The sequence below is a fragment of the Triturus cristatus genome, chromosome 1_2, assembly GCF_964204655.1.
Source record: "Triturus cristatus chromosome 1_2, aTriCri1.1, whole genome shotgun sequence".
Classification (NCBI taxonomy): Eukaryota; Metazoa; Chordata; class Amphibia; order Caudata; family Salamandridae; genus Triturus; species Triturus cristatus.
Window position 1 is genome coordinate 471,768,586 of NC_140580.1, and position 26,308 is coordinate 471,794,893.

The 26,308-nt window shown below is 40.1% G+C and overlaps 1 protein-coding gene across 2 annotated transcripts in view; it reads right to left on the reverse strand.

Moving 5' to 3' along the window:
* INPP5A (inositol polyphosphate-5-phosphatase A) overlaps positions 1–26,308 on the reverse strand; it is a 1,511,403-nt gene that overhangs the window by 1,118,041 nt on the left and 367,054 nt on the right. For both annotated transcript variants that reach the window (XM_085606194.1, XM_085606193.1), the window contains exon 2: positions 98–139. In XM_085606194.1, coding sequence (XP_085462320.1) covers positions 98–139 — 42 coding nt within the window. The remainder of the gene's footprint in view (positions 1–97; positions 140–26,308) is intronic.

Below are 26,308 nucleotides of genomic sequence, written 5' to 3' on the forward strand. Positions count from 1 at the left end.
ACTAATTAAAATAATGCAACACACAACCGTTTGCCAAAGTTAAGACATTTTAAAAGAAGTAGCAATGTGTAACAATCACTTTTCAAATTATTCTTACCTGATAAAACTCTCGCAGCCAACTTTTTTGTAAGTTTTCCGTCTGAAATGAAAACAAATATAACCGGTTAGTCGAGGAATGCCTGCACACCCTTTTGGAATTTGAACTGAAAAACTGAATAGCTTCTGCAATTTTTTTTTTTTTAAATTAAAATATATATCTTATTAAGCTATGTTTCTTCCCCTATTTAAAAGAACGCAATAGCACAGATACCTGGAGCAAATGTGCAAATCGATTTCCTCTGCATTGAGATTCTGATTCACAAAGGGGACGGTGTGCCTAAAGAAGGGCCCTGACGGGGCTCTGAGTACAGCACTGCTGAGCCTGGGCTGGGCTCTTCATGAATACTAAATCATAGGGACCACGCCCAATGTGTAACTAGGGGCCTGATTTATATCTCAGGGGATGGGTCACTCCATCACAACGGTGACAGAGATCCCGTCCGCCGAAATATAAATCCCATTATATCCTTTTTGGACATTGTAACGGAGTAACCCATTCGTCGAGATCTAAACCAGCCCCTAAGCATTCATTGGCTTCTATAAGCCACATACTCGAATGGACAGCATTCTAGGCGTCACTCAAAATAATCTTCCAGTAGACTACACATGGCAAAGATAAGCTAACTATCGTCAGGACAGCAAGATCAAGTGACCTGCTCAGGTCCCATCCTTTTATAGGTATCCAAAGTTAAGGGGTGGGGCAAAGAAAAGAGCATCACACGTGTAATCATTTGGATCCTGTAACGGGGCAAAGGCCAGAACCCCTGTAGGTCCCACCACAGATAATATAATCTAAAAATGTTCTCACTTGATAATCTACAAGTATGCATGCAAACCACCCAGCCTTACTCAGCACACCTGCACACAAATGCCAACAGCTTAATCCACGTACCCCCTTCATCATCAGAAGACATTACATGTCATGTTCATCGTTGCATACTCTGCAGCACAAAATGCCACAGACATAGCAGGCCTCATCTCACACTAGCGAGACACACTATTCATCACTGAAAAATGGCTTGTTAACACGTCCACTTACTTCAGTGTCCTTAACCCCACAGGCTACATAACACAGTACAGCGGCTGCAAGCAAAGGACACGGATGCCTTACAATAATCCACAAGTCCTCATTGCTATGAAACATCCTGGTAACCCATTGCCTTCAACTCAGTGCCACTGCTCCTAATGCCAGAGGACAGTTTTCCATTTAATTTTTCCATGCCCCAAATTAAACGTTTTTTGTTTTTTTTTGTAGAGTTTTCATATAGCGCGAACTAGACCCTGGGACATCGGGTATCAGGGTGCTTTACATGCACCAGTTTCGTTACATGAGGACATTCATTTTTAATTTTGTTTTAATTATTTTTTTTTACTTAGGCTAGGGGAGATTAAGTGATTTGCCCAGAATCACAGGATGTTGAGCGTCGTTGCCGAGACTCGAACCCGGTTCCCCAGCTTCGAGGTCGCCCGCTCTAGCCATAAGGCTACATCCCCCTCCTCTACTTAACCATAGCATTCACAAACTTCATTACCACATCTTCCACCAAACAATTAAACAACATCTTATTTGAGGGCATTAATCACCCAAGATATGACACAACTAACATCATGACAAATCCCCTCTTTGGTCTCCTAGAAAGTGATTAACCGTCTTTCAGCCTCATTCTGACTCTAATCGCACCTTCTTTCAATATGCACGTTTTGTACTTTACCTTTGCTTCAGATACATTGACAAATGAGCATTACAACGAACCAACTAATTTCAAGGTTGGCACACTCTCAGTCTCATCTTCACTACAATACAAGACATTCATAAGCATTAATCATTGTCAGCTGCCTGGTCACACTACATCACATTACATTTCCTACCTACCTTAACAATGAAACGTCCACATAGGCAGTCATAGGCACCAAACAATAGCATATCTATGTACATGGCTACATCATCATGACTCTCACAAAGACCTCATCCTCATTTGATCAACAACGAATCCCATAGTTAATGCCAACTCTGTCCTGAGCACATTCTACAACATCCTGAAAACAAACACTTGCAGCCCCTGAAATTATTCTCCTAAACCCAAAGCCCTGTGCTTGGAGATGACCAACAGCAAATGAGCCACAGTCAAACAGGAAGAAGCTAAATATCTATTTCCGATGCAGTACACAATGTGAATTAGAAGCAGAACACACTGGACAAAGGAAAAAAACACAACTCCCATAGAGTGATGAAAGCAAAATTAAAAACAATTGGGCTCATGTGGAAGAATAAATGATATTGGATCAAAAGGATTGTACATAAGTTATGCTCAAGGGTAGGGACAAACACAATGAGAAAGGGAAGCTTTCAAATAGGATGCAAGCAGTGCTGAACATGTCTTATCACTTTTTTGTTATGGCGGCTGGGGGCAGACAACACAGACAATGGGAGGGTGTGGGTGAGAGGAATGAAGCAAAATGGACAACAGGGGCATGAGGATTGAAGAGGAAGAAGCAACAGGGAGGAAGCAGCAGGGGCACAGGGATAGGAGGGGAAGAAGAACAACATATATTTAGTTGAAAATAGTAGGGTTCAGCGAGGGGGCTTGTTGAATGCCCCGTGGTAAGGACTTAAACCCTCAGTGATATGGGGGCAAGTGCACTGCATATGATCTATTTTCTTTTTTTTTAATTATTATTTTTATTAGGATTTTATAAATTGTGTACAGTCATATACATTTCTTGTTACGGCATGGTTTGCTCTTAGAAGAGTAATAAAGAAGGAAAGGATAGTGCAGTCAGAGGGAAAGAAGAGAGGGATAGTGAAGCCCAGTAGGGAGGTGTACTGTACACGGGCTAGACATTCCCATGACATTTCCTTGCTTCAGATTTTACTGTTCAAAAAGACTTGGACCAAAGTTCTTGTGGACCTGAGGCTCAGTCCGATCTATTTTCTAAGCAGGACATAATCCAGTGAAGGGCTGAACCACAAATACCAACCTCGGCCAGTCTTAAGAACAATTTGTAATGTGACACTGTATTAAAAGCAGCAGACAGATCTAACAGCACCAATACTGCTGGATGATCCAGGTGTGCTGGCAATTAAATTCACACAAGAGGGAGACCAGAGTGGTTTCCATTCTATGAGCTAGTCAGAAACCAGACAGTGTTGGATCTAAAATAGTATTCCCCTCCACAAACTTGGACAACTTTTTTTTTATCAGAAATGGCAGAAGGGATATGAAGTGAAAGTTGTTCAAAATGGCATGGTCTGCATAGGTCTTTTTTTAAAAGAGGAACAACCACTGCTTTTTCCACTCATCAGGCACTAGTTCTTGAGTGATTAATGTATTACATATGTCCAAAGGGAGTGTAGCAAGACAAGGTGCTGCAGTCTACCATACTGCTGGGGGAGTGCGATCTAAATGAGAACTCGATGTGATACTTGTTAGGTCCAAAATCTCTTCAGGAGTCAGTTGATCAAATTTAGGGGGCCGAAGCATCTCGGTCTCTAAACAAGAACTTGTCAATACATCAGGGTCTGTCACTCTGAAAATACAACCAGAGCCATTCGGTGGTACTACCAGATTGTCACAGATCGTAAGGATATTTTGCTTGAAAATAAAATAGACAGTTCATCACAGAAGTTCTGTGAATGCTCAACAGTTTGGCTGGAGCAAGATGGGGTAGACCGAGAATGAACCACTTAGAAAACCTCTTTAGAAGTAGTATGGAGTTCTAAAATCTTATTGTAGGGAAATTGGCTTTAGTCTATCAGCTCCTTATAAGATTTTAGTGCCAACCTAAGCTCAGATCTGGCTTCCGGTATATATTTAATACATTATACCCTTTCCAATTTTTACAGCTAAAAGCTCTATGGCAGGCACAACCTAAAAACACCACAAACTGAAAGACTACCTCTCAACATTATTAAACCTTTTAAAGCATGGCCATATTTCAGCCAGCAACTCAAGATCTCTATATATGTATAACCACGAAAGTTGTAGTCGAATGACCCACTATCTGGATCATTTTGTGTTCATGTGGAGAAAGGAGCACCACTAATTTCATGTGGTTCTGTGAGGATATATCCAATAAAGGGGTTTCTTTTGTAACAGAAAAGTGCAAAACATATTATTGCTTCTTGGGGCTGAAATTGAAACTATCAGGTAGGTATTGAGTCTGCTTAGCAAATGTAGAGCTTCCAGGACAGCAGTCACATGCTGCATGCTGGCCAAAAAGTGACACCCAAGAAAGTAGTTTCTCTGAAAGTAGTTTCTCTGAGAGTAGCTAAATTTTGACCAAAGTGACATACTATGTAGACTATTCTCGAGTAGGGGTGGGAGAACTTTACTATACACATGTAGTTAAAGAAAACTGGCAATTCCTGCCTCCAGGCGGTAGTCAGAATTTCCCAATTTTTCCTCAGATAAGCAGTGTGTAGTTAAAACTTCTCTCTGTTGCCCAGTCTCACCGCCCCAGCACTTTTCCAGATTGATTGGCACATCTGAAAAACTAGGCAGTGGTTGATAAAGTGTGCCAAGAATCAGGGAAGACATTCCTGTGTAGTGGTTTAGGGACTAAATGGGCCTTGTGAGTTTTGGGCCTTGTGAGTTTATCTGCTCTGTTCCAAGCTCCAACTGACCAGGTGCGACCTCAGTTTAATCACTCCATCTTCTTGTGATCAGTTAAATAAACTGTTATTGGCTACTACTTCAAATGTACTAACTGGAAGAATTAGGTTTATAAATAAAAAACCCTTGGCGCATTCCTCTAACACTTCTCTCTGTAAATATATTTTCAAATGTGTACGAAATTTCCAACGCGCCCCCACTTGACCCTTTTTTTTTTTTAACATACGGCTTTGCACAGTCCTTTTCTAAGCATGGAAAAACAGGAAGCTTCAGACTGCATCTGTGAGTGTGGACTCCTACAAACACCTGTTTTTCAAGTCAGTACTGCAGCTTTTATCACATCCTAAACTGACAGTTTCAGCAGCCCCCAACACAGTCAAAGTGAGACCTGTAATATTTGGATCAGGCTCCCATCACTTTCTTCTCCCAAATTTCACTTAACATTGCTTTACAAAACAGTTTTCACTTTTCTTAAAAACACCCTCCAGCATGTATCTTGCATGCTCAGCCATTCTTCACTTCAAGATATACACCTTATGACGTACGCATTGTTCTTTACAGCAATGAAAGGGTGTCACTTTTTTCATTGTTCTACTACACTTCCTTTGTTTGCAGTCATAGGCTTGTCGGTTAAACTTCATCAATGCGACCATTTACTGTCTTTATTTTTAAGAAAAGGTGAAGCTGCCCAGTTGTACACCTATCCGCACTTCATTTCTAAGCCAAAACCCTTTTAAGGCAGGGCTCCCTAGTGAACGCACTCTTTCGACTAGGGCATGCCCCGGATCACTTTTTGAAACTTTAGCATTAGCTTCAATCAGCGGAGACTCCTCCAACCCCACCTTGCCAGCAGTTGCAAAAATTGAAAATAAAATGATAATCAACCAATTTTATTATTATTTTATTTTTCTCTCCTGGGTGAATATTGGGGGCGCAGCCATCGCGGGTGCAGTCACGGAGGAGGGAGCGGTAGTCACTGTTGTCAGTGCGCATGTGGGTTTAGCCGGCCATCTTAAATCACACACCTGAAATCGAGGGCGTTCCGGCCAATCCTGGGGCTGCTCTCATGCAGCATGAGAGCAGCCCCAGGATGCGATGCGACAGGTAAGTTATTTTTTTTATTTGTTTTTTGTTGTCGTCATTCGTCCCCCACCCACCGCGCCCTGCCAGTCAGCCAGGACACCAGCCACTACTGGCTCCAATATGGTATTCTTTTCTTTGTACCGGGTTTACCACAAAATAGGTCAAATACTTTCATAAATAAAATTAAGAAAACTTCAACTAAAAAACCTTTCAGTTGGTTGAAGTAGTGCGCAGTTTTTAAAGTGGGACAATTTTATTCAAAGACAAGAAACTGTCCCTAGGCACATTATAAATACAGTTTAAAATGGTATACAGTAACAAGTGAGCATTTACGTTGATCAGACCCCGGATTGTTTCAAGTGTTTTTCAGACTTTCAAGTCAAACACACAAGTGAGTAGAAATTGCAGGTTATTATTGCCCGTTGTGCGACAGTTCCCTTTAATTAAATACTATTTATTGCTCTTGCTGGTGTTTCCAGCTCCACGAAAGTTGGCAGCTACGTTAGTTTGAGTTTCCACAGGAAAGTTTTTCTTATTTATACTGGTTTCTTTCAGAACTCGTCATAGCTCTGACGGAGGGCGGGCCTGTGCAAACACACGGGTGACACGTGAGACGGCTGAGGTAAACACTGAAAAGACGCCGTGTATAGTTTAACGAAACGCAAAAGAAGCGTCAACGCCTGACAAGTGGATAAAAACCAGCAAAAGTAAGCGAGCTGAATATTTTAAATGGACCACTGGCATTTCTAAACATAGACATTACCACTAAATTGCAAGAATAGAACAGATTTATGTTGTTGTTAGCAACATGCTGCTAAAACAAACTATTTCTGGCCTAAACGTTGAGAAGAAGTGATTCCTTTAACTGCACTGTATTATCTACCAGCGTCTTACACATCCATCCATGAAGAAATAACACGGGGAACCCTACTAAAGTTAAAATAATATGGCTTGTTAGTGCCGGGTGCCTTTTTGCATCTCATTCGATGGGGAATAATGTAAACAAATGTTTTTGCACATGTTTTGCCCATATTCTTGCCCATTTGTTGGGCAACTACTACCAGCACTAACAATTCGGTAACAATGTGGGTAAGTTGCAACAAATGTGATTTACGGCTAGTTCTTAAAGTCTGTAAATGTTATTTGCGCTCATTTTAGCTAATGCCTACACTTAAACGGCCCTGTGTCGAATTCTCAAACGACCATATTTGTAAAATGAATAAAAGATGTAGTTCTCATTCACAAACGTTTTGGCACCCATCGGTTTCATCTACGTGCATGAAAAACATAATATATTCTTAATTTTTGCAAATTCAAATTACCAGAGATTGGATTTGTGAATGCCGTCGCACGTTTGGGCAAAAAGGGGGAGGGAAATGAGAAAAAATGGTTGTGAAATGGGTAGTGAGTCATAATTTATGGGTTTTCAAAATATTTGCATATTATTTTTTTTATATAAGGCACACGTTTAAACCTACAGACCTCATTGAAGCCCAGATCTACAAAGAAGGGTTGATGTGAGAGCAAAATGCGGCCTCAGCAATTTACACCTGTGATAGCAAATTCTGCATGGATCAAAATTCGTATGCAAATATTTGTGCATTGCGCAAATTGGATGCAATTTGCTACTCACGGTGATTGCAGTTCGCGAGAATAGATCTTGTTCAATGAGGTAAAGGATTAAGGGGAAATTGCTCTGCCTCAAAGCAATAATATGAAAAATATCAAATACAAAATTCTAGAAGTTTGCTTTAACTTGAAGTCTATCTCATATTTGAATTGCTTGCCTCTCCGCTCTTAGGATACTTTCATATGTGCAACTTGAATGTACTCTGTGCACATTGCGCATTTGCAGTGCAAATTGCGTCAGTTGCATCTTTCAGATTTTTAACTTTGACTGTCATATTCACATTTTATGTATGTACAAACTGCATTTTATCATAGGCGCAATACCAATTTGCAATATAAAAAAGTATCCTGGTTGGAAGTGTCTGTCTATATTTTGTATTAAAAATTAACCTCCATCAGCCCCATTTATTTTTCATGAAGCTGTAGAAGGCATTTGCCCACAGGGACACATTATTTTCGCCTACAGAAAAAACAACCAATACATAATTAAAAGGCATTGTCATTTACAATGCCAATAGGTCAATCTCTCGCAAATGCAAGACCTCACTCAGAGCACACTGAAAGGGAGGGGGGATAGGGGAGGGAAATGCTGCGCTGGGGAAGGCCCCTGTGTTAAAGGGCGGTGCTCAGCTATGTAAGCAGTACGGAGAAAGTGAATACGATGCTGCGTCTAAAGAAAGGGGCGTGGCCACCGTTAAAGTAAAAGTGCAGCATGGGATGCTTTTACAAAAAAAAGCATTTGTTTGTGAACTTCACAAACAATCGTTTTTTTTGTGTAAAAGCTACACACAATTATTTTGCTATATACAGAATTGTCACACAATAACACCCTTGAGCAGGATTAGTCCAAAAGCAAATCATATATATCATGTAAGGTGAGGAATAGAGATAAAGCCGCGCTAGAGTAAAATAATATTGCCTTGATTAAAGGATGTAACATTAATGTATGAACTTTTGGGATGAACCTGAATGTTCCATTATCAAGATTAACATTTTCCTGGCACACCCCACCTTGACATTTGCACAGCAAAGATGTGTTTGACACTAAATATCAGAGTTATCTCCTGGTGACCTTAGCACTGTTTTCAAAGCGAAAATATTAGCCATTTGCCAGCATTAAAGAAAATAACTTTTTTATTTAAAGTAAACCACTAAAGAATATGACTGTTGAAGTTAGTGAAGTTTTGTTTTGAAAAATAAACATGCCTTATGCATGTTCTGCAATTCAAAATGACAAGAAAATTGCGAAATACTTCAGTGCGCACAAGGCTCATTTAGCTATTGAGAAATGTGATGTGTCTCTTTCCAGCAATTATTATTAAGTTGCCAATAAAACAATCAAATACAATTGCAGTTCAAGTGTTAATAAAATAAAATAAATTATATACTTTTATCAATTCTTCCTCAGCACCCTGGAACTACCTTAGAGATGAGAAGTCATTGGTGTAGCGCATGTGAGACTGGAGAATTTTAGAAACATATAGAAAGTGCAATCCAACATGCATGTCAATGGTTATTGCTTTAAACAAAGACACTCAATCACAATTAGGGTATATCAAGAAGAGCAGACAATGTAAATATTATAAACACTGACACATTTTTTAGAATCCACAGAATTCCAAGTGTTTAAAGCAGAAATTTCCAACAGTATTCAATTATAAGACATAGACCCCTCGCCTCATAACCAAACTCTGCAATACCCCATTTAGCTCTAGGAATAGGTGGTAGTGTGATTTATATGTGTCTGTGAATATTTGTAATCCACTAGCAAAGTACTGTTCCCTTTAAGGAACCCTTACCCCTAATTCCCAATGATTTCTTATTTTTTTCCAACCTTAGAAACAGACTTATCCTCCTTTCAGGATTGGTTATCCATCTGTTTCCAATGTGGGAATCTCCTAAAAAAAAATTAAGAATACCCATAATGTTGTAATTTCAAAAGCTACCACAAGAGTTTGAATGGCTACTCCCCCGGGCCCAAAAAGCACACCTCTCCCACTGTGTTACTCCACTTACACAAACTTAATTTAGAATTTCCAAATATAAACACAATTAATATTTACTTATTTATCATGTAACAGCTACATGAAAAAGGCTCATTTGTTAATTTATTGTTAGGGGAAAGATTGCAGTCACTTTTCTTTTTTCTTTGACAGCCTCGCATTACAGGCGCAAATGCTGCCACAGGTGCCAGCAGGCAATGTTGTGAGGGGCACAATAAAGATGAGATATGAAGGCACCCTACTTTACAAAAAGAAAACAAGAAAAGAGAGATAGGACTGCAGATTTGGGATGAAATACAGAATAGGCAGTGGGATGCGGTCTCAAATCCTGGCTTTGTGTTTAGGTCACTGTTTTCATCCACGATTGCACATGACATCCCGTCTACTGTTCTCAAGCGCTCGTCGGTTCACAGGAAGGGAAAGAAAAATGAGAAACTATGTTCATGATTCCTGGCACTCTAGCTTCTTCGTAAGTGACTAGCAAGAACACCACTATATGCCTCAGCTCCAGAACTGACCTCCACATGATCCATCCCTGCTCCTTCTACCTCTTACAGGGGACTGGTCTAATAACCACACCATCAGCAAAATGGTGATCCCTAAAGTAACCTAGAGTACCCTTACTCTCTCCAACCCCTACCAAGAGAACAGTTTCCTTTAACTCCTACTAGTAGCAATTGCAACTCTTAAATATTTAGTTAGGCTTCAATCATAAATGCACTGGCATTAAAGAAGTATAATAGAAATGGGGCAAAAGGTCAACCAAGTAACAAACCTAAATATAAGGCTTTTCATACTGAAAACATCTAGTAATATAGAGGATCTGGTAGGATGTCATAGTGAGGGTCAATCACGTCACCCCATTTTCTCAACTAGGACACTTGTCCACATAATTATGGTATCAAGGGATTTCAAATGATAATATCAAACTACAGTGTTAAGTAAATTGGAATGCTTGTCTTAAAACTGCAACAACCTGTAAATAGCAGGATGAGTTATTCCGAGCACCTCGCTCTGCATATGTATCATCAAATCTTCTTTTTTTTTAATTCTTTATTTTAGACATCCAACACATACGTTATACTTGCAATAAATACACTTAAACTATATACATTTCAATACCTATGTACAGAATGTCAAGTATTTGTCTTTACACCCTCCCTCTCCTCTGTCTAAACTACAACACCCCACCACCCCCTAACCTACCCACCCCACCCCCTCCTCCCTTCGAAACCAAAAGAATCTTAATTTAGATTAAACTTTGATGTGCCCTAAACCTTGGAATTTGGTATTAAGTAAAGTCTCGTTTCAATCTCTCTTTAGTATCTCAGTTAATCTCGCTAAGTCTTATGTCAATAAATCAGATAAATTAGGTATATTAAATCATATCAAGTCGTAGCCTCATTAGTCCAATTAGTTATTGGTAACCAAATTTCAAGCCCCCTTTTTTGGCTTTTAGACCCCTTCGTTTGTATACCGCTTTCTCACACCGGTAGGTAGCTAACAGTTTCCCCAGCCAACAATGTACTGAAGGAGGTTCTTTATCTAACCAGACAGAAGCCAGACATAGCCTAAACACAGCCATAGCTGCAAAGAGCAAGACCCGGTTTGGTTCCGTCATTGCTTGGTTGCTTACCCCCAGCACAATTACTTGCGGCGTAAGGTCCACCCCAAACCTCAGCATAAGCTTGATATAGTTACCCACGTCGGCAACCAGAGATAATAATCGTGGAGAAGTTGCAAACATATGTACACTATCTGCGGCAAAACATCCGCATAGAGAACAATGTATCCTGTAGAGCCTCCCCATTTAGATATCCGTGCTGGAGAAATGTACAAATTAAGCCAGGTTTTAAAACATTGTACTTGTAAATTTGCTAAAAAAATGCAGTCTGAGTCAATAGTAAAGAATCCTCGCATTGCCCTACCCCTGCTTGCACCACATCCTGCCAGCGATTGGTATATTGCTAAGTAATTTGCAACATTTTGATATTGGTTATGGAGCCCCTAGTGCCATATCCAATAAGGGAACTCTATGACATTTGAGATAGATAATCCTTCACTTGTAGGAATTTAAATTAAAAAAAAAAATGATTATTGCCTATCCCAAATTTCCTCTTGATTGTATCAAAAGAGTGTATTTTATTATCCACCATAAGATCACCAATATGCCTTATGCCCCTATCAATCCATATTTTCATATATCCATCTTGGAAAATTACCGGCAATAGATCATTATCAGCCAGAGGGGGTATATCTATGTTTCCTGATTATTTTAAATTTCTTCTAACTGCCGTCCAAACCTTAAATGCTCCCAGCATAATTTTAAATTTCACACTTTTAAAAATAAGCAAAATCGATAAGATGCATGAGACAACCGTAGGCCTCCGTTTCTGATACTAGCCTATATATAGAAGTATATAGAAGTATAGGATGCTTCCTCTGTTGCTACCATCTCTTTTCCCAATAATTCAGCCATCTGTTGAAGAGCTGCTGCCCAATAATAGACCTGGAGATTGGGAACAGACCAGCCCCCCGATCTCTGGTCATATATCTAAGTGCTCTACAGGGTCGTTTTCCGGCCCACAGGAATTTCGAGATTATTTGATTAAAAGCAGAAAACCTAACTTTATTTATTTCACCTGGAATAGCTCTGAAAAAATATAAAATTGTGGGCAAAAATAACATCTTAATAACATTACACCTCCCTAGGAGTGTAAGGTGCACGCCATTCATTCTATTAAAATCTGTTTTAGTCTTTTGTAGCAGAGGCTCCAGGTTGATTTGCACAATTTCATCGATGTTGGTACAGATCTCAACCCCCAGATATCTAGCATTTCCCACTACCCGTGTATCATCCAAATCTATTCTAGTGTTTTTGACAATCATCGTCTTATTCTCATTGAGATAATATCCTGAAATTTTACCAAAATCTTTTGCTTCCCTTTCTACCTCGTTAATAGCCTCTGATGGGTTAGCTGTAATTATAGCAAGATCATCTGCGTATGCTAGAATCTTGGTATCTCCTCCAATAGAATGAGTGGCCTGTATCTTGGTATTTTCCGCAATTTTTTTAATTAAAGGATCTATATAAAATGCAAATAATAGCGGGGAGCAGGGGCACCCTTGACGTGTACCGCAAGTAATTTTAATTAGATCAGATGTGAGACCCATCATAACTATTCTAGACACGGGTTCCTGATACACACATCTGATAGCTCCAATAAAACCCTTGCCCAGTCCTTTCCTTTCCATAATTGCCCATAAAAAGGGTCAGGAGACCCTATCGAACACTTTTTCAGCATCGAGCCATAGGGTCTCGTGAAACCTTTGTATAATCAAAAAGCGTGATTATACGTCGGATATGTTCCGTCGTGCCCTTTCCCGGGACAAACCCATGTTGAAAATGGGATACTAGCTTCTTGATAACTACGGCTAGCCTATTTGCCAAGATTTTAGAATTTGTTTTTACATCACTATTAACCAGTGTAATTGGCCCTTACAATCCCAATTCCTTTGCGGATTTGCCTTTTTTAGGGAAGACTTTAATATTAGCATTTTTCCAGGAATCGGGGGCTAGCAGATCTATGAAATTCCTCCAACATGAGTGCCATAATCTGTGTCTTGAACTTTTTGTAGAATTCCCCTGGTATTAGATCGGTTCCCACAGCTTTGCCTAACGGAATGGAATCTATAGCTTTTATTAATTCGTCCATTGTGATTGGCGCATCTAGACTATCTCTCTCCTCAGGAGATACCTGATCAAAAATTTGCCCCCTTAGATAATCTTCAATTTCTTGGTCCCCAAGCCGTATAGCCTCAGTATATAATCTTTGATAAAATGGTTGAAATGCAGTGAGGATAGCATCAGGCTCACTTACCATACCTACGTTAGGATCTCTAATTTCACTGATCCGGGTTTGTACCGTTTTCTCCCTAGTACGTACAGATAGTAAATGACCCACCCTCTCACTATTCTCATAGACCCTACTCCGCCAAGCCATATACTTGCCAGACGATTTTTTGAGAGATATCTCAGTAATGGCAGATCTAGCAATGATAATCTTTGATTGGGCTGCCTCCGGTTCTGCCCCTTCAGACAATACCTCTATTAATTCGGCTTCTGCCTTACCCAAATCCTCATACCGGGCCTCTAACAGGGTTTTGTCCTTCCTTTGTGCCTCCCAGCCATACCTAGATGTTTCTCCTGCTTTTAATGTATCCCACACTATACTTATATTAGTACTCCCTACGTTCTCTTCAATAAACCTGTGGAGCCATTCCTCAAGTTGCTGTATATATTTCACTTCACTTAATAGAGCCCTATTAAATGTCCATCATGTCTGTGAGGATTGTAGCCCAATATTTATTTCAATCACCAAAGGCTTATGATCAGACATGACTTTGGGATATTTGCTTATCTTGCATCTTGCAACCTTGTAAAAGCTCCTGTGACACAAAAAAATAATCCAATCTTACATGCACTTGATGTGGTGCAGAGAAGTACGTAAAGCCAGGATCATTCTCCTTTAGTGCTGCCCATACATCTACTAGCCCATGTAGCGATTTAAGTTGTGACAAGGATTTAAAAACTTTGGGTTTATGACCTTGGTACGTCACTCCTTTATGGATGGAAACCTGACAGCTCATGTTGATATTCATATCTCCACATAAGATCAGAGGGAGAGGCCAACCAACAAGCTCGATATTCAACCATTCAAATAGTGCAGGATCATCCAACACTGAGCCATATACTGAGCAGAGAGTAAGCATCTTATTATCAAGGCAGCATTGCGTAATTACCCATCTACCCATTTTATCTATGGATGACCGTGGAAAACTACTCATTCCTATCTATGCCAGTATCGCCACCCCTCTTGTTCTAGTTTCCTGTGTAGTACTAGCAATAACTTGATAGCCAGCCATCTCTAGAACCCCCTTTTCTGCAACCTTCAATATGTGTCTCTTGAAGATACAAAATATCTGCCTTAAAAAATTGAACATTGAGACTAATTCTCCTACTCTTAACGGGGTCTTTCAGCCCGCATATATTAATAGAGGCAATTCAAAGTTTTCTCATTGAAAAAAATACAATGATTCCATAACAAGTAACAGTGCAATTCAAGAGATACCAAACTCATGCACCACGTGTTAATCCCAGTGCAAAAATTCCCCCCTTTCTCCCCTTGGTTTCTACCACCCCCCCTTTCTCCCCTCCCCATCCCCTTCAAAAAGGCAAAAAAGGTCCAAAGACCCTTGTGATGCCTCCTGCATGTTGTTGTGCTCCATAGTCGCTCCTTACCAAAAGACCATAAGTGTAGAGAAAAAGACAAAATGTAAAAAAAGAGAAAAGAAAAAGAGGGAGAGAGAAAAAAAAAGGAGATCAAATGATTATTCGTTAACATTTTCTATCCCTCTACCATAGCTTATTTCTTGAAGAGTTCCTGCAGGAGCTCCTGGGCTTGAATTTCTGACAAGAATACTCTTGTTGGTACTTTACAAATAACCTTACGTCTAGCAGGGTTCAATAAAAAGACTTCACAACCCAGTTTCTGAAATGGTGTGATTAGCAAACGAAGTCTCCATCTCCTCTCCACCGTTGTGTGGCAGTAGTCAGGCCAGACGAAGGAGGAATGCCACTCTCCCACCCTCTGTGCGTTGGGCCTGGCTTTCTCAAATATGGATTGATGGAGAAGAAAGTTACCAAAAAATATAAGGATAGCTCTCAGTCTCTCATCTTGCCCTGGCCACTTTTTGAGCATCAGGGGAAATCGATGCACTCTCTGTACCTAAGAGTCCCAATTCCAATGAGCTAGTTCGGGAAAGGCTTCCTTAAGTAGCCTCAGAATGAAGCCACGAATATAGTCACCTTCAGCTTTTTCTGCGATCCCAAGTAATCGGAGGTTGTTACGACGCTGTCTATTTTCAAAGTCCTCCAGCTTCCAAAGTACATCCGTCATCCTACTTTCATTAGTAGTTGTTTGTTGGCCAGATATTTCTGCGCTGGCCTCGATTTGTACGATTCGTTCTTCCAATGCCGTGGTGCGTTCTAAAATTTCCGTACAAGCTTTATTAACTTTGCGCACAGCGCCTTGTAGTTTTTTGGTAGCCAGATGAGCCCTCTTATGTTCATGGCGTGCCTCAGTCTGCATTTGCTTCACTGTTGAGTATATTAGCTCCATAGATGGGTGTGGTATTTGAGGCTCCGTAGTGTCTTTGTTCTCTATTGAACTTTCGGGAACTTTTGTTTGGACTCTAAATTCATCTTCAATTTCCCTCTCAAAATGGGTGGTGGAGTAATCCCATTTTAGCTGGCTTGACTGACTGTAGTCCGAGGTAAGCCCTTATCTTAGTCCGACCCTCTTGAGCTCTTCTTCTTCTTCTTGGTACGAACAGATGAGCGTTTTTGTGTGTCAAATTTCATGGGAGGACTGCCGCGATCCCCCCCAGTAAAATCGTCTTCTGTTCCATCCTTCTCGCTGTTATTGGACAGGTCAGATTCGTCTGTCATAGAATAAAACTTATCATAATCCGGAGTCGGTGGAAATTTGCCGTCTGCCTGAATAATAGCCTTGTGTTTCCCCTTTAGGGCCTGTGTGTGGGGGATTTCACCTGTAGCTTGCATGATATTGGTAGTATCCATAATATCTCCTTGTTGTGCAATACTCTGTTCTTGGCGTCTCCTCCTCTATGCCCTGGCATAGTATTTTCGGGGTTTTTAGCCGGTAAAGCGGCAGGTCTAGTGACAAATTTATCCAAGTCTAGGATCTCTGGGGAAGTCTCTCCTGTGCTATGAGAAATATTATTTAGCACCCCTCCTGTTGGGACCAATTTCCTAGAACTGTCCATATTTGTTTTTAAAAGAAAGTTGCCTTTACCTTTGCTTGTTTTTTTCCAGGGTGTTTGAAGATACCCGGCCGGCAATCATTCCAGGTTCAGTTTGCTGTTTTGGTCTAGTAACCATCTCGCTGGAGTGCTCTTACCCTGCGTCTTTCTCATTGTTAGTCCCGTCCTTATTCAGAGTGTCGCTCAGATTCAGGTTTGGATTCAGGCTTTTCCCTTCAGTGGTCGCACGCCGAGTCAGGGATATCCCTTTGGCTCCTATGGCAGTGCTGGTGTCCTTCCCCAAGGGTTTCACTTTCGCCGGCATGTTGCACTGTTCAAAATCCATCAGCCCTGCCTCAGTGGCTGAAATATGGCGCTCAGCCTCTACCGCTCTGATCACAGGTAGTCTTTCCACGGTAACAAAGTATCGGCGAGCTTCCCTGGACCTCCGGAGCACTTAGAGTTTAGCACTGGTTGCTGCTGAGAGAAAAGTCCTCAATGCTTGAGCCGTCAGAGCTCCGATCATCAGCAGCCTCATCAGCTTCTCGTCCCGCAGCAGTTTTAACCCAATAATCAGTCAGAATAGCTATGGGTAAGTTGAAAGCATACTAGTCGTATTTACAGCATTGTCTTTTTCTTGCTCAAATGAGTAAAATCACGAGGCATGGAGAGCAGCTTTTCACAACGCTCACGCAGCCGCCATCTTGCCTCCTCACGCAGCCGCCATCTTGCCTCCCTTCACAGCACCTCGCTCTGCATATGTATCACTAAACCTTCAAGAGTGACTATCTGATCCCTCAGTTTAGACTGATAGAATAGGAAAAATTTGAAACAATATTGTCTGTTGAAACATATGATGTGGTAGTTTGTGCTATACTTGTGTTGGTATTACAGATTGTGTTTAAATGCACAGCAATCATTTTCGAATATTGGGTTACAACATTTTTGAACATGTTGATGAACACTTTACTCATACTGCACCCAGATAATATATTATTATTAACTGTAAGGCTGGTGGGATACAGCAATTTTTGTGATAATGCACTCTTGGATTCTAAATGTGTGCATGAGTTTGTTGATCCCTCTGCTGGCCAACCAAGCACACATTGGTGCTACTGGGAAGTCCAAGACATCACAATCAATTGACCCTAGAGTATTATCCTATGATGTTGAAATAAGTGAGACTATCCACACTGTTGAATACTATGAAAATGACATGACCTTATCAGAAATAGATACTTTGACAGTATGCCTGCATTTGTGATAAATATGCATATACTCCAAATGATGGGATAAAGAGGACTCTGAAATCCTGGAAAACTGACAGCCTACAGAGTCAACAATGCATTATAATTATGCTCCAGGAGTCATGGCTCCTTGATCAGATACAAGCCTGGATATTCTGTTTATGTAAGTGAAAAAAACACTGTCACAAAAGGTATACCTTTCAGATGCTAGCTGAAGGACATGGCACAACCTTCAACTGGTGTACGCTGGAATACCCTAGCCTTACTACCATTAAAACTCAACTGAGCAAAGCTTCACAGCTGATTCGAAGCAAATCTGATATGGCAATGTTAACTTGAATCGATCATTAAATACAATGAATGTGCCTGAAGGAAACTTGACGTACTTCAAAAAACTCTTCTAAGCAACTATCCTGATGGGCTAATGATTTGCTAATGTGGCCTTAACTCTAAAATTACTAATTAGCAAAGCACATCTTTACTGGGAGATCCCAGAGCCCAAAATGTAAACCTGAAATACGACAAAAGAGGTACCGGGCCACTCAACTGTATGGATAGCTTAGAAGTTGTACACTTGGATGGCAGCTGCTGAAGAACATTCCTGCCAATGACACTTGTTTAAATCTTCATTAGATTACACATTTGTTTCCTATGAGGTTGTTATTAACTCTAATGATCTCATTGTTAAAAGGAACAAAAGATAGTGATAATTTTAGTTGGTGGTTTCCGGTACTCAGCACCGGCACTTAATCACCAAAACCAACACTGGAGCACCAATTAAGGGCCCATTCACTTTTGGTAGGCACAGGAAGATTACGTGATTCGTCCAGAATCACAGGTTGTTTAGCAGATGCCGAAGCTCGAACATGTCTTCCCAGTTCAGAGGTCGGCAGCTCTGGCTATTACGCTACATCCCCTCCCCACTTGTAGGGTTTTCCTGGTTCTGTGTTAGGCAGCACAAGCAGGTGAAATGGGCTGGTCAAAGATGCCTCACGACCTAAAGCGATAATCAGATTCAATGTTTTGTCCTGAATGTCCGTAGTCAGAAGATCAAGCTCATAGGTGCAATAAATTGTCTGAAATCCTACTGGTCCCACCAGGCTTCACATACTTTTTAAAAAGTGATGACCAATCATCTTTTACATGCAGTGACAGACATTTGAATATAAATATTGAGCCATCATGATCTTATAATAACTGGATCTTGTGTGCACAACAACAAGTTTTGAGCTCTAACCCACATATAACCAAACTTACTATGGGTCAAAACATAGAAAGAATGCTTTGACTAAGATCTGAGCTAGAGGTGCAGAACCTTGCTGCCATTAAAAAGAGGAGCTCACAAATGCAGTCTATTGTATGATTTTGCAATCTTCTGTGTGTATACTGTACGTTTTATTGGTTTCATGAGCATAACATTTCACTAATAATTCATTGTGATGATAAATTCTGATGTATTTAGATGGATTCAATGATTCTTTTACGAATTTCGAAGTAAACTTTGATGATGATTTGGTGCACATGAATAATTTGGCTAAGCTGGAGTAGCTAAATCCTGCATTTCCCTAAGTGCGTTCATGTACTTAGAGGTGTGACAGACAATAGGATGTCCTCTTCCAAAGTTAGGAAGAATATAAGCCCTCGTAAAAGTAAATCTTTGAAGTGTAAAGTATCCCCGTAAACCTGTTTTGTTTTGTTGAGCCATACATACCCCTAAGTTCTCAACTGTTACAATGTCTCAAAGGAAATGTAGATAGTTTACACCTTGCCACCGTTTCAGAAAACGGACATTGTGTGTCAACAGGAAAGCCATCTCTTGCGGGCAATAATTGTTGCGACAGTAATGTTTTTCCTGCAATCAATCGCTTAGCAACGGTGCCCATGCAATCTACAAAATTGGGCACCCCATGCCCTGGTTTGGTAGTAAAGAAAAACAAGCATTTGCAATGCAATCAGTCTCACCTTTGAGACCTTATATGTATTTAGCTATTCAGCACATTAGCCTGGGTGCTGAAACAACGCTGATCTTTAACATGGAGGGAAAGGAAGCACCAAACTGCGTGACACGCCAGGTATGGGAACACATGGAGAGAAACATTGATCTTCAGCGGGAAATGGTATAGTCCAAAGCTCTGTTTTTAAATGTAAAATATGGGCCTTTGGTGGTCATATCACTGAAAATACAAGATTTGAAAAAAAATATTATTGTCTATGGGTGCTCGTGGAAGACAATTTCTATGGACTGGAATCTAGAGAATGCTAAAGTGATTCTGGTGTTTTACTGACCTCAGCTGGTTGTTTTCTATCAAGGCAGTTAAACAGAGGCAGTTGAACAGAAAAAAGAGTCCCTAAGCGGAAGCAGACAAGTCCTGGGGCTGATCTCCAGAGCCCACAAAGTTCATACACATATAAGCATATACTAAAGTATATACAAGAGGTCTCGAACGCTCGACCTAAAAAAGCAAAACGAAGAAAGCCTAATCATGGTTAAGTGGGCCCCTCACACAGCTGAGACCCGGTGCCACTGCACCTTCTGCAACATTCATAGCTAAGCCTCCTGCTGCACTGAAATTCATGTCTATAAATGTAAACAAGCTCCTATCTGAAGCACAACAGCAATCCAACGCTAACCTGCAAATGTGAATATTCACCAGACCCCCGAGGGTTGCTCAGATAAGGGAGAGAGCCTGCCAAAATAAATATTCCAGGAGAAACAGCGCTACATGTGGTACTGCAAATCCCTTGTTAGAGGAAGTCAATTAGTTCTCACAGCGGCGTTGAAAGAGTCTTTAAAAAGTCTGCAAATCACATTTTTGGATGCAGTACATACTTTCTGAGCAGCAGTGCCCATGTCTCAGATATTATGTACCGGATATGCAAAGCAGATATTCTGCTGAAAATCTAATGGATAATGTTTGTGCTAAAAGGCTTTTAAAGTTAAGTACAGTTGTTGGCAACGTGTGCTCCGTCGCATTTCATATTTTATCCAAGCAGCAGTCTGAAAGTCAGATTTGGTTCTGGAATGATGGCAATTTCAAACAATATATACTCATTGTTGATAAGTTTAGACTTTTTTACTATATATTTTTTACATAAAATTCTTTTTGTTTTTTTTGGGGTAACAATACATTCACATTTTGATGCGTGGACCAATAATCTATGACTGTAAATATGGTACTTGTAATATTGTTATGTATGTTATTTTTCTTATTATTTTTCTGTGAATAATTTTTCTCATATCTTATAATCTATCATTAGCACTTTATATTTATAGGAAGGCATTTCACAGATGCCCTTTATTTGTACAACGTTGAAAAAACTTAATAAAGAATTGAGATACAAAAGAAGAAATAAAAAATGAGGTTGATTTGTTTTCAATCGTTTTAATTACTTTATTTTGGTAAACAAAGGCATTACAACCCATATATACGGTTAAGATTCCCATAAGAGTAAAATAACAGAACAATAGATTACAATGAAGGGGATGATACGAGAGAAGTAGATTAAGAATATACCAACATGTGTAAACACAGGCACTCACAAATGCTGTTTCCATACCTTGCTTGGATCAATTATGTCACACAAAACCCTACTCTGTGGGCCTTACCAATGCAGGAAAAAGAGTAGCAAAAACGGTGGAGGGCCTAATGTACCAAGATTCCAAATACGAAATCATACATTGAGACAAATAACCGCAATGTATGATTTGTCATGTTGTATGGACAAGAATGGACTTGATGAAAGTGGTCACAATTTGTGCACCAAATTCTACTGAATGCATTGGTATTTGTGAGCTGACCCACGTACTAATAGGTCAGTTAACAAAATACAGAATCATAGTGTGTCACAATTCATCCTACCCTATTGATATTCATGAAGTAGGTCGAAAATTATGTCCCACTATGATAAGCCACAATCGCAGGGATGGTGGCCTTCTGGGGTCAGATGATTGCTTTACAATAAAGCAACTTTTCTTTTTTAAATGGCGCACATGGCGAAAATAGGATGCATTTTAAAAAAAACATTCACAAAAGGGGAAAAGGTCCCTTGGGGACCATATTCTATATGAGAATGGGTTACCATGGCCTTTGAGTTGGTTGCAAAATATTAATATTTTCCAACATGATTCCAATCACAAAATATTAATACATACCATAATGAATCACATTTGAAAGAGATCTGGTTCACATGCCCCTTCCAAATTACAATGCCAAACCCATTTAATGATTCAGAAAACCTTTTCCAAATCATTTCAAAGAGGGTTTTAGCATTTGGAAGCCCTCAGATTTACTGAATGAAGGCTTGCAAACGCAAAAAAACCTTTGTACATTAGGCCCAGAATTCTGTACAGATACATTTGTAAGCTTGTTTCCTACATGGTAACAATGTGATGATTAGTCATTTTAAATAAGAAATAATAAAAGTATTTAAGGAAAATGGTTTACGAATAGAAATAACAATGGTAGTCGTAACATTAGTAGCATGAACATAAGTTATTATAGTTATGGTTGGTAATACCAATAATACGAATAAGAATTATAATATATTCAGCTGAATGGCACAGCTGTTTCATTATCCCCAACAAAGGGAAAATTCCTGTGTAATTCATATAAATGAGTACGTGCATTTATAAAGCACCTCTATAAGTTGAAATATTTTCAGATGCTGTTCCTGAGAGGTGTGTTGTGGCTTGTCTGGTATAAATGAATGTGGAGTCAAAAGAAGAACTGATTAAACCTGAAAACTTTGTGATGTTATGTCAGAAAGTGAGCTTGCCTGAAGTGAATGGGTAATGTATTCCAGGGTCTTTCAATAATTGATGACACACTTTACATCTTTGTTAATACAGACACCAGCCTTCTCACCTTACTAGACCTCTATGTAGCGTTCAATACGATCAATTACTACACATCCATTAGGATTGGCTTAAATCAGCAAATAAGAAGGACCCTTTACTACACATCCATTAGGATTGGCTTAAATCAGCAAATAAGAAGGACCCTATGTGGACCCTAGGCTATAAAGCAAGATGTGCCCGATGCTCAGCTTGTTCGTTCTACATTGAATCCCTCGGGTCTCTACTCAGCCACTTCAATATCTCCTTTCATCTACAACTTGACGATACTCAGGAGCACCAACATTTTACCTAACCTGATGATACGGTGTCCCCAGTCTATAAGATATCCAGTCACCATCTCCATCCTTTTCAGACTGGAATTGTGCCTTATTTCACCACACAAGGATCCATCCCCATCTAATCATGCCTTGAATATCATAATCGGTACACCCTTGATCACTGAGTGTACAAAATACCTAGACATTAGCCCAAATACAAAAAAAAGTATTAGGGAAATGCACACACAGGCAAGAAGCACACAGCATAAACTGAGACTCTTGTGTGGTATTGTATCCTACATCCCAGAATCAAACTGCATGTCTTAGCTTTTCGCCAGCCTAGATTATGTGGTTTCCTACTGTCCAGGATTCAAAAGACTCATCTTGCCCTACTGAAAGCAGCCCTGCATGCTGTATTTTGCTAATGTCAGGTACCAAACTGCTTCACCACATCACCCATATACTTATCAGTCTACTATAGCTACCCAGTCTACAACGAAACATCTTCATGCTCACTAATAACAATAACAAAAATAATTAGTGTTGTTTGTTTTCATTATTCTATGACTTCTTCACTTTTCACCAAGGAAGTCGTATCATATTGCCTGTTTTAGAGTGTAAATTTCACCCAGGAACATAATGGCCAAAAGTCTGTAATGGGTAAGGTGAAGATTCTCCTTCCAAGTTTCTCTAATCCTGGTTCAATCCTGTGAAATACATTCTATCCTTCTCTGAGAGCCAGGGAAGTTTTTGCCTGGCTCCTGAGACATGACCATAGCTTGTAAGGCTGAAACCTATTTTCAGCAGCTTTAGGACCAACTTCTTTGGCATGTACCCACCCTTGGCATTTTGATAGTTACGACAGGAGTTGATCTGTTCACGGCCAACTGTCGGTAAGTCTTTCAGTATGAATTTAAGAATTCTTTTTAGTTTCCTGATCACACGAAAGGTGTTTTTTGTACATAACACAGGTTACTTCCTCACATATTACAGCTTAAGAAATGTCGACGATTCAAAGGCCACTGAGTTCTACTGGTCATTCAGTATCCCGCCTCTCCGATTAGGGAATTCCCCAGTCGCAACCCGTAACTAGTGGAACAAGGTCTATGAGAAAATGGAAAGGAGTGAGCTTCTTTTAAGACAGTCTTACAGCAGTTCTGAGATACTTTTGACCACAGATAGAATTAAGGTGACGGTTAATGGGCACACTGCTATTACCATTATATTTGACATTATAGTGTGATGAATTGAACAAAAATATATTCTTGTCACTGCAAAGAGTGCTCTATGCACTGCATTACATTGGAAAGCACAGCAGGATCACGGCAGTAATCTGCCATTCACGAATCGTGCAATGGTGATAAAAACTGCAGGAAAATTATCATTTTGCTGCTGATGTACTCCCCATTCGCTAACTTTTCCCTGTAACTTGGTGGCACCATGTTATTGGCACCCTAAGGCTTCTGCCTCATCTTATGGAGGCAGTCGCCATGCTACTGTCTTGTATTTAACAAACACATTCTTAATATGAGTAGGTTTGTGAAGTGTGCATAAATGGTTAACTTAAGTTTTACACGCAAATCAGAATACAAACGGGGAAATATTGATGTTCCAAAATATGTAGCATAATGTTGAGAAAGTTAGTGTGTGTTTATATATCATGTGATCAAGGCCTCTGCGAGGCTGAAACACGTAATGGCTGTGGTGCAGGGCATCTGAAAATAAAATCTTAAATGCACCGATACCTAGGTCTGCCTTCGTCCTTTCAGGGGATTGTGGTGGCGAAGTATTGTGGATATATATATATATATATATATATATATATATATATATATATATAGAGAGAGAGAGAGAGAGAGAGAGAGAGAGAGAGAGAGAGAGAGTATAGATTTACTATCCTTAACTCCACACCTCCATACCTTGAACATACATATATACAGTCATGGCACCTATAAGTGGAGTTAAGCATGGTAAACCTATATTTACTTGTATATAATTACCTTCACAATATTTTGGTCCTCAATATTTATGCTACGATATTTGGCACATAGATATTTCCGCAGGATATTTGGTGGTATACTCTTTGGTGTAACTGAAATGGCAAGAGGAAGCTGCTAGCTTAGCTGATACTTGGAGACCTGCAAGCACATACATGTCTGGATGAGAAGGATGTTGGCTGGTGCAGTCTATTCTATGAGGGGATAGGTCCTGACTCTGTGAACCTGGTTGCATTGCTGGTGTAATCTGGAAGCTGCAGCTGCGTGCACAAGAAGTATAGAGAAGTTGCATAGGATGATCTCAGCAAAGTGCAGAGTATAGAACTGGTGATGTGTATTTGGAACTTTTCCAGGTAGGCTATCTGTTTGTAGGTATAATAAGCTATGGCGTTGCAATCAGCTGGCACAGCTACGCCACAGTCAGGAGTATATGGTGGTACCAAGATGCAGTGCTTCAGCTCAGACATCCCTTACTTTGGAAACATTTACCCCTCTTGAAGCTGGTTAAATTAACCAGCTTGACATTGCATTGACTTGTGTTCTCCCTTTTCTCCCATAAAAGATATCCAGATTGTCAGCATTTGCATGGATCCCGGTGCAAACATGCTAGGGCAAAAGCACACAGAACCGAATACTACGTCAAATCCACCAATGTGCTTTTTTTTGCTTCATCAGTGTGCCCCCTGAATATCGAAACCACAATATCGATGGGACACGATATTAACGACAGAATATTACAAATAAAATATCAAGCTAGAAATAGTAAATCTATACATCTCTATGTGCGCTTTCCTTTTAATATTTTGTCCTTCAATACTCAATATTCTTGTACCATATTTTTGGTGTCGCTATTCCGCAGTACAACCTTCTAAATCCTCCATTTGCTCCTCCCGCATACGAAGATCCCTCTTCAGGTTTACTAAAGGATGTTTGAATATGTCCTTACTTAGAAGCCAAAAGATTGCCGCACTCCCAGGTACCACAGCAGCAGTGTGTATTACCAAGTTCTGTCTGGTGACAGCGGTAGTTCTTTCAAAACCATAATCAACTCTACAGCGGGGCGGAAAACAATCGTAGAGAGAAAAAAAAGATCCGCAGCCCATCAGGCTCCGCTTGGCATAACTTGCTCTATCTTTATGTCCCTTGAGCCTAACCTTAACTGTCAATTACAGGCCAGCTGAAGCACAGTCCAAGCACAGAAGCCTATTCCCATGTAAGAGATGGGAGGGGCTAGTAAGTGCATTTATAGCTGCTCCAGCGACCACTGAGCCTAAATCCCACAGGGCAGGGATTACAAGCGTGTGACCCTGCATGCATCCAGCTGTCATTTTCTTTTTACTTTTGAAAGGAGTTTTAGTGCTCATGTGTACCTGAATGTTTCTTGCTGCTGTAATAGTTGGCAGGATGCAGCACCGGAAAAGCTCGTTTTCGGGGCTACCTACTACAAATACGATAAAACGACCACATACAAAAACACGACTACACTATTTCTGTCCCCATTTTCCTAAAAGACTTTGTTCAGCAACATACACCACTTAATAGTACTGGCAGCTGCATTTCTTTCAGGATCTGCCTGCACCAACATTGATATTCACCCCTCATCAGTCTCACCCAGCACCAGCCTTAAAATAGGACTTTTGTCCTTGGCAACTGTGGCAGAAATGTGCTTGGGACATTTTGTAGACACAAAAAAAAGA